The following is a 15,096-nucleotide window of genomic DNA, read 5'->3' as shown; positions in this document are numbered from 1 at the left end:
ATATCAGCCATTTCCGAAACACAATTAAAAAAGAATCATGGTACTTTTTTTATTATTGAAAAAGTAGCTTGGCTCCATTTTATGCGTTTTTATTTTATTTTATTTTTTATCTTTAAATACGTTGAAACTATATTTTAGGTTGATGGTAGTTTAATAATTTGACAGACCAGATTGCATGTTCTCGAGCAAAGAATGTTTAACCTCAATATATTTAAATTGCTTTCCCTAATGATTGAGAAATGATAAATGTCAAATAATTCGTCAGTTTACAACACGGAGTATTTACAAATAATTGGAAAATATCATCCTTTTCATTAACACACTTAAAAGCTTTATTTAGTCCATTGGCACATAAGTAGAAGAATTACCGCATGGGGTGGATGAGCAAAAAAGTTAATAATAAATGTAACTGCCATTTAAAATTTTTTTTTTTTTTTTTTTTACTTTGGACGTAAAATAACAAATTATAATAAAACCTATTATTAAATGTATTATTTATTTATTTAAAATGTATGCTGGTGCTTTTTAGTGAAAAAGCAGCTTGACTCAATTAAGTGTTTATACTTAAAAATACATATTATTTACACCTTTTCTTGAGCAAAGTATGTTTAACCTCAATATGTATTCCAAAGCACTGCTTCAGTGGAGTTCTTCCTTACGCGAAACTTTTATTTTGAAGTGCGTGATTGTACAGTCCGGAAATGGAACTACAGTAAGTAAAAGTTTGACTCGAGTGCTGTTGCGCAACTACAGTCAGGTGCAGAGTTGCTTTGATACATTTTAAATAATTTCCAGCTGTGCAAAATGGGTCGCAAGGTTACACTAGCGACTTGCTGCTTGAATCAATGGGCTCTGGATTTTGAAGGGAACTTGTCAAGGATACTTAAAAGTAAGTTCCGACTCTTCATCTGCAATATATCCCCAGTAATCCCTTACTAAAGTACTGCAAAAGTTCTTATGATCTTAAAGTGACCTCGTCCTCATTTTTAAATCTACTTTTGTCTCCAAAACAGGTATTGAGATAGCCAAGCAGAAAGGAGCCAAGTACAGACTGGGACCAGAGCTAGAAATCTGGTAACGTTAATATTGTCTTCCACAGATTGTACATTTTTTAAGTTAACGAATGTGTGATGCATTTATTCTCACAGGTGAGAATAACGACACACTTCATTGGCGTATGCTCATAAGATGTGTATTTTTATGTGCAAGCTAATTCGAGAAAAAAAAATACATAGAACAAATCAGCATAAAATAAAGTACACAATGAACTAATTCAGTATAATGAGTAAAATGATGCTACTGTTGTTTGCATCAGTGGCTACGGCTGTGCGGATCACTTCTACGAGTCAGACACACTACTACACTGTTTCCAGGCTCTGAAGTCTCTACTGGAATCTCCTTTGACCCACGATATCATCTGTGATGTGGGAATGTAGGTAAAACATCAGGAAAAAGTCATTTCTTAATATGTTTTTTAATGCATTAAATATTTAATGCATTTTATGTGCTTCTTCCGCAGGCCTGTCATGCATCACAACGTTCGATATAACTGCAGAGTCATCTTCTTGAACAAGTATGATTTTTTTTTACAGTACAGTAGCATAAATCATTTGCATTACTGCTTCTTTATGATTGTATCATTATGATAACACAATGATATGCATTTATGTCTAAAGTTTTTGTATCCGACAGAAAGATACTGTTAATCCGTCCTAAAATGCTCTTGGCTAATTACGGCAACAACAGGGAATTCCGATGGTTTTCACCTTGGAGTCGACCCAGGTATGCAAAGTATATTTCATGTTAAATATTTTCCCTAGCAAAGACAGTGAAAAATCACAATGCCATATTTGCAGACATATTGAGGAGTACTTCCTACCCAGAATGATCCAAGATGTGACAGGGCAGGTAAAGTATGCTTCCTCGTCACTTCAAAAATTAATCAACAAAAACATTTCATGAAACTGTGATTATTTAATATATGCATGCATAAAATATAAAATTTATTAGGCATGTATAGTAATGTCAGCTGTCCTCATTGGTAGACCACAGTGCCGTTTGGAGACGGGGTGCTGTCCACCAAGGACACCTGCATAGGGAGTGAGATTTGTGCCGAGCTGTGGAACCCCAGGAGGTATTATTCTGCAAATACTATATGAATGGCAAATGAATAGAGATGCACCGATATGAAAATTTAGGCCGATAGCGATAACCGATAATTCGTAATATTTTAAAGCCGATAACCGATATATTGGCAGATCAATCTAAATCTGAATTTTTAAATACATTTTGAGATCCTGATTGTCTCGCCTTTAAAAGCCATGTCCCAAACACACAATTATAATGTTCTCATAATATTTTTATGTAACCTATATGACAGACTTGTGCTGCATGTTGCACTAAACACATTTTTTTTTTCTTTTTTTGAAGTGATTTCAATCATATTTCAAGCAATTCAAAACCATCATGGCGAACTCATGGCATCTGAAGCGTCTCAGCTGAAGGAAATAATCCATTATTAATCGGCTTTAATATATCGGCCAAATTTTCTTATCGGGCCGATAACTATAACATTAAAAGCTATCATATTTCAGCCGATACCGATTTGGTGGCCGATATATATCGTGCATCCCTACAAATTAATATTCTTAATGAATTCTCACTAGTTTGTTCTTAAATGTGTTTTATGATATGAAAAAAAAAACAGTTTAGTTTCATGATTGCTTTGGAATGAGGAATTGAATATTTCTTTTACTTCTTTCTTTAGTCCACATGTTGACATGGGTTTAGATGGCATTGAGATTTTTACCAATTCCTCTGCGAGCTACCATGAGCTACGCAAGGCTGACCACAGGGTGAACTTGGTCAAATCTGCCACCACAAAGGTATATAGATCTACATATACACATATATTCATCTGTGTAATACATGTGACACTGAAGACTGGAGTAATGATGCAGACAAAATTCAGCTTTGCCTCACAGGAATAAATAACGAACGTTTTAAAATATATTACAACAGAAGCCAATTCATCTAAATTGTAATAATATTTCACAGTATTACTGTTTTTATTGTATTTTTGATCAAATAAATGAGATTGAGACTACTTTCAAAAACCTTAATGTTTCCAAACTTTGACCAGTAATGTATGTACAGGAAGCCAACTAATTTCAAGTGGCCTTTGCAAAGACAAAGTTGACACTGAACTTGATATATTTCAGCTATTTCTTTCAGTTCGTGACGCTCACATGTTCTGAATATGTTTCAGAGCGGAGGGATTTACCTGTTTGCCAATCAGAAGGGCTGTGATGGAGACCGGCTGTACTACGATGGCTGTGCTATGATTGCCATTAATGGAGATATCGTTGCCAGAGGAGCGCAGTTCTCACTCGAGGATGTAGTAAGTGCTTGAATATTGAAACTCACCCAAGAGGCTTTGAGAAACATGCTAAACATTTCACGTTTTGATGCGTTTCTTCTGACTTGAAGGAGGTTGTCACGGCCACTCTCGATCTGGAAGATGTGCGCAGCTATCGAGGAGAGAGATGTCACCCACATATGGTGAGAGGACAATGAAAGACATGAGATTTAATTTTTTTAAGTAACTTAACTTGCAATCACCATCACACACCTGCACACCAAATGAGTCGGGTCAAAAAACCAAGGAACTCCCGTACACTATCAATACTTGCAAATGAGTATAACATTTCGGTCTCACGACCTTCATCAGGCATGTAAATATATATGTCATATGGCTGATGAAGGTTGTGAGACCGAAATGTTGCTAAATAAAATTGTTATACTCATTTGCAAGTATTGATAGTGTGCGGGAGTTCCTTGTTTTTTTTAGTTTAAGTAACTTACCATGCTTCAAATATATTTCTCACTGTACAGGAATATGAGCACAAACCGTATCAGAGGATGAAAACGGACTTCTGTCTATCTGACTGTGATGACAGGTGTCTGCCCACGCACCAGCCTGTGGAATGGATCTTCAACACCCCAGAAGAAGAGATCAGGTCACTTTTCACAGAGAAAAATGAACTTCAGTATATATGCATGAACAGTGGGGTGCAAAAGTCACGATATTTTTCGCCGATTACGTCATTTTTCGCCAGAGTCAAATATAAAGCCAAATATGAAGGTCCCACCCACACTCCCACAAGCACAGCTGTCAATCATGATGTTACACCCTGTTTTTATAGCATCTATTCTTCTTGGAAAAACAAAACACTTGAACATACGTGTGTGTGAAAAGAACTACATGACAGAAACCATGTTTGGAAAAGAAATATTTGAAGTGTAATTGGATTTTTTAGTGTTTCTCGTCCCATTTGATTACATGAAGAGGATGGGGTTTATGACCTATAATGCAGCCAGCCACCAGGAGGCGATCGAAAGGTTTTGGCTTCACTTTTTCAGTATGTTTTCAGCACACTTGGTAGAAACAGACATGTTTTGCCTCTCTCTAGTGGAGCTGTACATTAATACACCATCAAACCGAACAAAAAGAGTCCTGTAAACCCAATTATGACTTAAAGAGCAGCCAGTTCACCCAGAAATGCCATGTGGTTTAAATGAAATAACACGCCAAATTAGTGTTCTGGTCCAGAGAGACTATTTTTACTATAGAGGTTTAGGAGTACCTTGTGACACAGATTTATTCCTGACTGTTTTTATCATATCTGTTTAGAAATGAGGAGGAGAAACTGTGAGAAGTGTAAAACCCAAATATGAATCTATTTAAAACACGATACAGTAAACCAGGGGGCACATATATGCACTGTTTGGTGTTATAAATTGATAAAATTATATATTTTGGGTGTTATTTCAGCCTTGGTCCTGCCTGTTGGTTATGGGACTACTTAAGGAGGAGTGGACAGGTATGTTTTTTTTTTATTCTATGATGCTTGTTAATATGAATGTTTATGTGATTTACTATTTGTGCTTGTTTTGTTACCGATCTTCTTAGCTAATGTTTAAGCTTTTGGCAGTGAATGTGAAGATATGTTAATGAGGTTTGTGTGTTTTGTTGTTTTCAGGCTGGCTTCCTTCTTCCTCTTAGTGGTGGTGTGGACAGTTCATCCACTGCTTGTATTGTGTACTCCATGTGTGTGCAGATCTGCCAAGCCGTCAAAGATGGCAGTAAGTCCAAAAACACACACACAATAGCTCTTCAAAACATAAGAACACGTGAGGCTTATCTAGAGGCTTAAACGTGTGCACCATTCGTCTCAGATTCTCAGGTTCTGGACGATGTGCAGCGCGTGGTCAACGATTCGTCCTACAGGCCTGAGGACCCGCGAGAGCTGTGTGGACGCCTCTTTACCACATGCTATATGGCTAGTGAAAACTCTTCTGAGGACACGCGCAACCGAGCCAAAGATCTCGCTGCTCAGATCGGCAGGTCAGTGGATGACATGGCAAATATTTGATTGATTATATATATATATATATATATATATATATATATATATATATATATATATATATATATATATATATATATACATATACATACATACATACATACATACATACTGTATGTATACACATACACTGCCAGTCAAAAGCTTGGAATAGTTACGATTTCTTCTATGGAAGCTTGTTTCCGGCACAGAATAAAACATTTTAAAAGATAATTGTGACTTTTTATCTCACAACACTGTTGTTTATAAGTTTATATCTCACAATTCTGACCTCTTTTCTCCAGTCCAATTCTAAGGAAAAAAATACTTTTTTCCTCAGAATTGCGAGTTTATATCACACAATTCTGACTTTACAACACGCAATTGCGACTTAATATCATGCAGTTCTGAAAAAGTCAGAACTGCGAGATGTAAATCGCAATTGTGAGAAAAAAAGTATGAATTGTGAGATAAAAGTCGCAATTACCTTTTTTATCTTTTATTCTGTGGAGGAAACAAGCTTCCATACTCTTATGCACACCAAGGATGCATTTATTTGAGAGAGATATATATATCTTAAGTATGCAATTTAATAGTAGTAATTAAAAAATGTATTATTGTGCAATTAAGATGTTGATTTTATATCTGTTCTCCTCTCAGCAATCACCTAAATATCAACATTGACATGGCAGTGAAAGGCATGCTGGGAATCTTCTCCGTGGTCACAGGGAAGTGGCCTCAGTTCCGAGCTAATGGAGGAAGTGCTAGAGAGAACCTGGCTCTTCAGAACGTCCAGGTACAGCTCTCGTCATAGACGCTGATGCTATTATTAAATGCATGATTCCTTTTATTAGGGATTTGTTGCCTATTTTCTGAACCGCATATATAATATATTTCAGCAAAAAATTGTTTGGTTTACCGCCATTAAAGTAGATTTTTGCACGATTTTCTGCATGTTTTTGTTTAAAATAGAGATCAAGATTCTCACGCAATTATGAATAGAAAATAAAACAAAATAACATGCAATTTTACTAGAGGTTCTAACAAGATACGAATTGCTGTTATTCCCTAAAAAATACCTAATTGCATTACTTACAGTAGTTACTTTTTATGGAAGTAATGCGTTACATTAGTTTTGCGTTACTTTTTCTCACCTGGGCTGGGCTGGGCTTGCTTATTTAGTTTTTTAATAATAACACTTTTATTTTATTTTATTTTTTTTGGCAAATGTAAAGGCCCTTTCACTCCAAAAGTGAAATGAATAAGCCTCAGGCTGAAAGAAATGCAAATTCATGTCTGTACAGTAGAGGGCACAGTTAAAATAAAAAACCTTTCAGCGATGCTGCTATTCTGGATTAAAGAGGAATAGGATGCAGTTGAAGTTCAGCATGCTTTAGCAATATAAAAATAAAAAAAGAGAAACACAAATGTGGTTTATCTAAAGTCATTTTTGCTTACTAGTATGGTTGAAGTGGATCATCGAAGGTCAGCAGCAAAGACGAGATTGGTTAATAAAGTAAGATAAAATACATAAAGTATATTTGTGTTATTTAATATATTGAATTATTGCAGGTTTGCATAATATGCTGAGTTTGCATTTCACTGTTTATTATTTTGTTTTAATAATTATTTTTTTGCAAGTGATATGAGTAAATGCCTGCTCACATTTAGTCCAGAACTACAATAACCATCATGTTCACACATCGCACACACTTCACACATCTGTTCACACATCTGCACTTATGATTTCTCTCAACATAGGGACAGGAGAGCGTTCAGTCAATAAGTGGAAAAACAAAGTAACTTGCATTACTTAATTGTTAAAATTAACTGCAAATTTAAAAGTAATGTGTTACTTTACTAGTTACTTGAAAAAAGTAATCTGATTACGTAACTCAAGTTACTTGTAAAGCGTTAAATTTGAAAAAAAAAATAAAAAAAAATATTGGTTTCAATGAATGACTCGCTGACTCACTCATTAATACTTCACTTGTTTCGTTAATGGATGAATCAGCACTTTTGAATGAATCGCTTGAATGAATGATTCAATGACAAATACATTGTGTAACAATGGCATTGATACAATCTTCATTCAGAACGCAGATCTGAATGTTCGCTGTGATTTTGTCAGGTTTTGATAAACATAGCCGAATCATGGTCATTTAGGAATAAGGTCCCATGAGTGTTTGAATGGAGATCACAGTCTTTTAACAATTAATCGTGCAGCTCTACATTAAAGTCTCAGAAATAACCAAAAGCATACTAATAAATGGAGCATTATGCAGTAACAGTTCATGAATGTGCAATGCTTAGAGGGTTGCATTTAGTTGCTGGTGGCCATTTTGAAATAAATTAGATGGTGATAATTTGTTTTATGTGGCGCTTTTTTTTTTATATGACCCATGGCATCACAAAAGTGTGGGCTTGAGAAAGCAGTTTCTATGAAAGTGATACTTTTGCTGACTTTTTCAATATGCCGTTTGCTTGCATTGTAACACAACCACCACAATTTTCACACAAAAAAAAAAATATTGCAGTTAGTCACCCCAAGAAAGCGTCAAATGACCTACAAATCTGCTGAGTTTCACTATTTCAAAGCGCAAGTAACACAGTAACATCATTTTGCCAGTTTAACACATTCACACAAATATGATGCGTCACAGCTTTGAAAGATGAAAAGGTTTGCAAAGAAATGAATAGCCCTTTTGACTGATGAAGACTCTAGTCACATCAGTGGCCTAGAAAATTATAAACAAGAGTATAGAAATATAAACATTTCAGTTCAATTCCAGTTTATTTAAATTGTTCTTTTCACAATAAATGCTGTTATTGTTCCATAACAGCATTGCAGACGTATTGCCTTATACCCCCCCAGTGACCAAGACAATGCTGAGTAGATAAAACAAATAAATAAAATTGGATAAAACTAAGAAATAAATTAATCCCAAAATTATATATGCATATTTTTTTTATTTCTTACTGTCAAAAACTAATTGTTTAAATAATTATCTTTTATTTGTTCACTACATTTTTGTGAACCTCCTATTTTGGAAACCCCCATTTTTGAAAAAATGCATCCATGGCTATAGTATGTATCAAGATTTCTCTGGTCAGCGAAGCATGCAATTACTTTGGACACCTTTAAAGTCAGCATTAAACGTGCCATTGTCTTTTCTTTTCTATTGTGACGTATATCTGAGTGAAACGGCTTCTCAAACAAGAATAAATGTAGGGCGGGGCTTGATTATGTCTACTGGGAATTGATTGGATGAATGGATGGTTTTGGTTCGCTATTGGTGGATCGAATGTGATTGACAGGTTGCCCTCATCAGAGAAGAGAAGAGATGCTGCAAGAGGGAGGGGAAGTTATTAAAGTATGCTGTAAATGCATGATGATGATGCATGTGTGTGTGTGTGTGTGTGTGTGTGTGTGTGTGTTTACTCCACTACAGGCTCGTGTCAGGATGATTTTGGCCTACCTCTTTGCCCAGCTCTGCCTGTGGGCTCAGGGAAAACCTGGTGGTCTCTTAGTTCTTGGTTCAGCAAACGTGGATGAGAGGTGTTCATTTTTTTTTCTCAGCATCCCAATATCAATAATAATGGAGATCACTTTAAATAAAGTATTCTCTGACTTTTCAGTTTGACTGGATACTTCACAAAGTACGACTGCTCCAGTGCTGATATCAATCCAATTGGAGGTGTTAGTAAGATGGACCTGAAGTGCTTCCTGCAGTACTGTGTAAAACGCTTCCAGCTCACTGCCCTCGTAAGGTGTGTAATCTTTCCTTTTGTCCCACATTTGCTGATCAGATCACTGATCTATAGTTCTGGCCTGGTGGACAACAAAATGAAGCTCCTCCTGCCTAGATCTGCTGTGGGAATTTATTATATCTATTTGTGCAGCATCAGCAGATCTTACATGCTCACAGCAGTGTGTCTGTTTTGTGTTTCACACTTTGGGCCCTATTTTAACGATCTGAAACGCAAGTAACTTTGTGGGCGGATCTCGGGCGCTGTTGCTATTATACCGGCGGGATAAATGACTCTTGCGCCCGACGCAAATCTAAAATGGGTTGGTCTGAAGTAGCTTCATTACTCATAGGTGTGGTTTGGGCGTAACGTGAAATAAACCAATCAGAGCGTCATCTCACATTCCCTTTAAAAGCAGGCGTGCTTGTTCCATGGCGGGTTGCTATTATAATGGCGGATTTGCCAGGAGCGGTTCACAGCCGAGGAGACCGACGTTCTCGTCAGGGCCAATAATTTGGGTAATTAATTTAATTTGGGTAAATATGTAAGCTAGATTTATGCCTATGTTTTCACATCTTCATGGACACCACAATGATTTCCCTCGTGTGGAATATTTTTCCTTGTAATTATGTATGGTTTGCAAAAATGTCAACTTCTGCGTCTGTGTAGAGTAGAGAGGCAAAGTGTATGCGCGTTGTGCACACGCTACATTATGGCCAAGCATGCGCCCTTAAAATAGCATATGAATAACGCGCCACTGACTTTAGACTAGGTTTTCTTTGGCGGAATTGTTTTCTAAAGCTGCAAAATAGCACCAGGGAACGTTTGCGCCGGAACACGCCTCCTCTTTTCGCTGAACCGCCCCCGGGAGCGCAAGTTCATTCCCTAATTTACCGCCGTGCGTCTGTGGAAGGAAAAGTCCGCTGTGCGTCGGGTGCAAAATAGGAATTATACATGCATCGGTGTACAAAGTCAATTGGGCTGGGTGCAAGATAGGGCCCTTCAAGTGTATATGAGCTTATAGCACAGTAGAAGCAGCTGATTCTGCTAGAACGTCAGGTTGCAGCACTTTGCGAGTCAGAAACAGTAACATGATCACATGTGCCCATCTTCTGTGCAGCATTTTAGATGCTCCACCAACTGCAGAGCTTGAGCCACTGACTGATGGCAAGGTGGTCCAGACCGATGAGGTAAACATCATCAACCTCATTCACTAATACATTTATCAAGAAACACCACGGAACATTTGCACAGACAGATTGAATGTGTTTTTAAACAGTAAATGTTGCACGTTATGGGGAATAAAATTCAAGAGAAGCACATATTTACATCACTTATATTTTATAATATAATGTTTGAGGCAAGGTTTACACACCAGACCCATGATGTTCTGGATGGCGCAAATGTGCTTTGTGTTACATGCATGAATTAAATTAAGAATGTTGGGTTGGAGATGCCTTTTATGTGTGTTTATGCCTATATGGCTTCCGCAAGCAATTTTTTCAGTGGCTTTCAAGAAGTGGTGGAGACAGAATCATTTTTGGCAAAGTGGTAGGAACATGCCCCACCTGCAAATGACGACTATGTATAGGTGAAACTCGGAAAAATTAGAATATGGTGCAAAAGTTCATTTATTTCAGTAATTCAACTTAAAAGGTGAAACTAATATATTATATAGACTCATTACATGCAAAGTGAGATATTTCAAGCCTTTATTTGTTATAATTTTGATAATTTTGGCTTACAGCTTATGAAAATTAAAAAAGTTTCTGAGATTTTGAATTTGGTGTTTTCATAAGCTGTAAGCCATAATAATAAAAATTATAACAAATAAAGGCTTGAAATATCTCACTTTGCATGTAATGAGTCTATATAATATATTAGTTTCACCTTTTAATTTTATTACCTTTTTTTATTGAAATAAATTAACTTTTGCACGATATTAAAATTTTTCGAGTTTCACCTGCAGATTTGCTTAATGTCTGATATTTTTGCAAAGCACCGTATGCTTCCATGCTCTAATTGTCATCAGTCCAAACAAATTCAAAAAATGTTGTTTATATGAACCCTAACCTTTGCAGTTCATTCACATTTTTGTTTACTTGTGCATTTATGTATTTTGTACAAAACTTCAGTGCATGCGTAGTACCTAGTCCCCGCTTTCAGAAACTGAGAAAACTATTAGCATAATAGTCATTTTGGCCTTAACACACCTAAAAGTAAAGCTGACAAATGTGCCAGAAGACTTTATTATTTCTCCTCCGCTGACCAGTTCATAAGATGTAAATATACATATGCAAGTATGTAAGAAGTAAAATATATGTAAACAGAGATTTTATTATATCATATATAATGATCATATATAAGTATATCATATACATTTATCAAATATAAAAAGGCTCTGATAAATATGCATCACGGCAAAGGTATTTTTGTATCCGATTTAGAAGATAGTCATATTCAAGCATGTACATGCTTAGTTTTTTCTTATTGATCGGATTATTTCAGGTTCTATATGGCACTCCTTTTAATCCAATTAAAATTTCTTTTGCATCAATTAAGGTGTTTACATGAAGGCTTTTCAATCCGATCACTAACAGACTATTTGGATGTAAACAGTTTTTTTAAAATCTATATAGGCATTTTGTTCCCTTATCCTTATTTTTAATAGAGCATGTTTAGTCTGCTGCAAAGCCCTTATGTACTCTTTCCACCACTGTGTGTTTGCAGACAGATTGTTTTACAGCACTGAGACCTCACTCATGTGGTTCTGTGTCCCTCTCCCACAGGCCGACATGGGAATGACCTACTCAGAGCTGTCTGTGATTGGCCGACTCAGGAAGATCTCCAAGTGTGGCCCGTACAGCATGTTTTGCAAGCTCATTCACTCATGGAAAGAGACCTTCTCTCCCTCACAGGTCAAACATGCCCTAAACATCACTGTATCAGATTAAAAAAATGCTTTTAAAAGCAGTAAATATTAATGTTTTATCAAGGCTATTTTAGGCGTAGTGCTTTAGTAGGATAATTAAAGGGTTAGTTCGCCCAAAGATGAACATTCTGTCATTAATTACTCACCCTCATGTCGTTCCAAACCCGTAAGACTTTCGTTTATCTTCAGAACACAAATTAATATATTTTTGATGAAATCTGAGAGCTTTCTGTCTCTCCATTGACAGTCTATGCAACTACCACTTTTAAAGGTAGTAAAAACATCATTAAATAATCCATGTGACTCCAGTGGTTTAAAGGATTAGTTCACTTTCAAAACATTTTTTGCTGATAATTTACTCACCCCGATGTCATTCAAGATATCCATGTCTTTCTTTCTTCAGTCGAAAAGAAATTAAGGTTTTTGAGGAAAACATTCCAGGATTTTTCTACACAGAATGGACTTCAGTGGCAACCAACTATACCAATGTTCAAAGAAGGTTCAAATGTCCGTCTCAATGCAGCTTCAAAGTCTCGACACGATCCCAGTTGAGAAATAAGGGTCTTATCTAGCGAAACGATCGGAGATTTAAAAAAAATAGAAAAAAAAATAATAAATAATAATAATAATATTTCTCTCATGATAGTATTTTATAAATTAGGTGTAAATTACGTTTTTTTGCACTCGAGTCACTTCATAAAATTGAAGTGAAATACTACCTTTCTGGGGCTTGAAAGTGGTAGTTGCGTAGACTGTCAATTGAGGGACAGAAATATCATCAAAAAGATTTTCATTTTGTGTTCTGAAGATGATTGAAAGTCTTACGGGTTTGGAACGACATGAGGGCGAGTAAACAATGACAGAATTTTCATTTTTGGGCGAACTATCCCTTTAAATTGCCTAACTATCTGCTTTTTGTTGAATACTATTTTTATTTTATTCTTTTTTTGCAGGTGGCTACAAAAGTGAAACATTTCTTTAGGATGTACTCAATCAACAGACATAAGATGACAACAGTAACACCCTCTTATCATGCTGAAAACTACAGTCCAGATGACAACCGCTTTGACCTCCGTCCTTTCCTCTACAACACACAGTGGGCCTGGCAGTTCCGCTGCATCGACGATGAGGTCAGCAGTTCTGCACAACAGTGTGATCTAGTAGAGATGTGTGTCTGCATGTAGTGTTTCTGGTTATATAATCCACTCTTTATAATGTTGTATAGGTGGCTATGATGGAGTGATATGGAGGGCACAAGTACCAACTTTTATCAGAATCCATTGATCCTCGGTCCAAAGATTCATCTCGGCCACTGATGTGATCAGCAGAGTTTCTTTACACTCGCTCAGTCTCAACAGCGAGTTGCTGTTCCATGTCTTAGAGTTATTTATATACTGTATGATACGTTACATATGAAGATATTCACATGCTTTATGAATATCTTTATTGGCATTCATGGTTCAATAAAGAATGTTTAACATCCATGGAGCACAAAAGGTTCTTTATAGTGGAAAACTGTTTTTTAGATGATTAAAATGAAAATAAATCATGGTTCTTTGTTTCCTTAAAGGTTCTTTGGGGAACCAAAAAGGTCCTTCTATTTGAAACCCCACTTTGAGAACCAAAATGAGAAGTGAGAAGGGGAAATAATCAGATATCCTGTATCTTTCAGGCATTGACTCATTGGGATTCAAAGCAAGTGACCAAAGGACTGCAGTCAAGAATCAAGAATGCAGCCGTGCCAATGCAATAACAATGATTACCTCATGCTTGTGGTGTAATATTAGAAGTACTTCTATAAAAAGGTGTAGCAGATTTGTAGAAATAGATTGTGGTAAAGCTCAGGCACTTAAGCTTAGTAAATTGTAGCTAGATTATTTGAAAAGTCACAAGAAAACCGGATGGACCGTAAACAGATAGTATAGATTAGAAAGTCTTCATTTACTCACCCTCATGTCGTTCCAAACTTGTATGACGTTCATAAGATATTTTTATTTTGAAGAATGTTGGTCACAAACCGTTTTGCTTACCATTGACTTCCATTGTATGACAAAACACAGACGTTTCTCAAAATATCTTCTATTTTCCACAGAAGAACATTTTTGGGTGAACTATTGTTTTAACCTGAAGGTCATTTTTGAAATGGTGAACAAACATGTTTTAAAGTGAGACAACAAATACATTAAATCATTGTTTGCTAATGCTACTATGTCTGTTATTGCAAACCCACTGGTTTTCCTAGCAAAAATGATGTCACTTCCTGGAGAATGATGTTGGAAGAGGCTTTTTGTTTAGATATTACAAAAGACTAATAAGATGGAAAGTGATATTGAGGACAAAAAGGCCATATATTGATTACCAATTAAAACAATATCCCCTAGAAAACATCCTTTAAAGAATACAAATTTCATATTTTGTCCAACATTTTAAAACACACGGCATGCAAACGTAGATATTTGAAAGTTAAGTTAATTCACTGTTAAGGCATGAAGCACGAGGCGGATGTGGATGAGTTAGGGGTTTGAGAAGAAACGACTTCCTCTTTGTATGTGTGAAACGGTCTGAACTTCAGTCACACACGTTAGTGCAGGTATCACTCACACACACACGCGCAGTGGTGCTGCTCGTTCACACACACACTCGCAGTGGTGTTGCACATTCACCCACACACGCGGACGCAGTGGTGGTGCTGCTCTCTCTCTCTCTCTCTCTCTCTCTCTCTCTCTCTCACACACACACACACACACACACACACACACACACACACACACACACACACACACACACACACACACACACACACACACACACACACACATTGTGCATTGCTTGTGGTGGAAACTCTTGAGTTTATTCAGAGTGAGTACTGTTATTCATCAGAGTAATGTTTCAGTGTGTAATACTGAATTGTTTCTGTCTTTGTTGGTGAGTTTCCATTTGCATTTACTGCCATTTTCCAGATGTTGTCATGGTTTTCCAGGCTCTTCTCCTGGCATTTGCTTTATA

At 36.5% G+C, this 15,096-nt stretch overlaps 1 protein-coding gene across 2 annotated transcripts; it reads left to right on the top strand.

Annotated features, from left to right (window-relative positions):
- Positions 1 to 699: 699 nt before the first annotated feature.
- nadsyn1 (NAD synthetase 1) lies at positions 700 to 13,632 on the top strand. Of its 2 annotated transcripts, XM_082160948.1 has the most exons (21): positions 700 to 889; positions 1,014 to 1,074; positions 1,316 to 1,432; positions 1,520 to 1,573; positions 1,693 to 1,782; positions 1,857 to 1,908; positions 2,046 to 2,134; positions 2,768 to 2,885; positions 3,269 to 3,400; positions 3,490 to 3,561; positions 3,895 to 4,019; positions 4,835 to 4,883; positions 5,043 to 5,145; positions 5,239 to 5,407; positions 6,069 to 6,204; positions 8,861 to 8,967; positions 9,048 to 9,179; positions 10,279 to 10,348; positions 11,948 to 12,076; positions 13,044 to 13,220; positions 13,316 to 13,632. In XM_082160948.1, the coding sequence occupies exons 1-21, from the start codon at positions 805 to 807 to the stop codon at positions 13,331 to 13,333; spliced, it is 2,085 nt and encodes a 694-aa protein (XP_082017074.1). In that variant the 5' UTR covers positions 700 to 804; the 3' UTR covers positions 13,334 to 13,632. The 2 variants fall into 2 exon arrangements, with proteins under 2 accessions (XP_082017074.1, XP_082017075.1); XM_082160949.1 differs by lacking the exons at positions 700 to 889; positions 1,014 to 1,074 and having other exon boundaries at positions 1,374 to 1,432; positions 1,677 to 1,782.
- Positions 13,633 to 15,096: the final 1,464 nt, after the last annotated feature.

Source organism: Leuciscus leuciscus, assembly GCF_965113295.1.
Source record: "Leuciscus leuciscus genome assembly, chromosome: 2".
Classification (NCBI taxonomy): domain Eukaryota; kingdom Metazoa; phylum Chordata; class Actinopteri; order Cypriniformes; family Leuciscidae; genus Leuciscus; species Leuciscus leuciscus.
The sequence above is the reverse complement of the archived record's forward strand: the minus strand, read 5'-3'. Positions and strand labels throughout refer to the sequence as shown.

What these genes read in the sequence shown, in the direction of transcription:
- nadsyn1 (XM_082160948.1), top strand. Translation starts at nt 805, where the DNA reads ATGGGTCGCAAGGTTACACTAGCGACTTGCTGCTTGAATCAATGGGCT. An exon ending in CTTGTCAAGGATACTTAAAA is followed by an intron (nt 890 to 1,013) that starts GTAAGTTCCGAC and finishes TCTCCAAAACAG; the next exon opens with GTATTGAGATAGCCAAGCAG. An exon ending in ATCATCTGTGATGTGGGAAT is followed by an intron (nt 1,433 to 1,519) that starts GTAGGTAAAACA and finishes CTTCTTCCGCAG; the next exon opens with GCCTGTCATGCATCACAACG.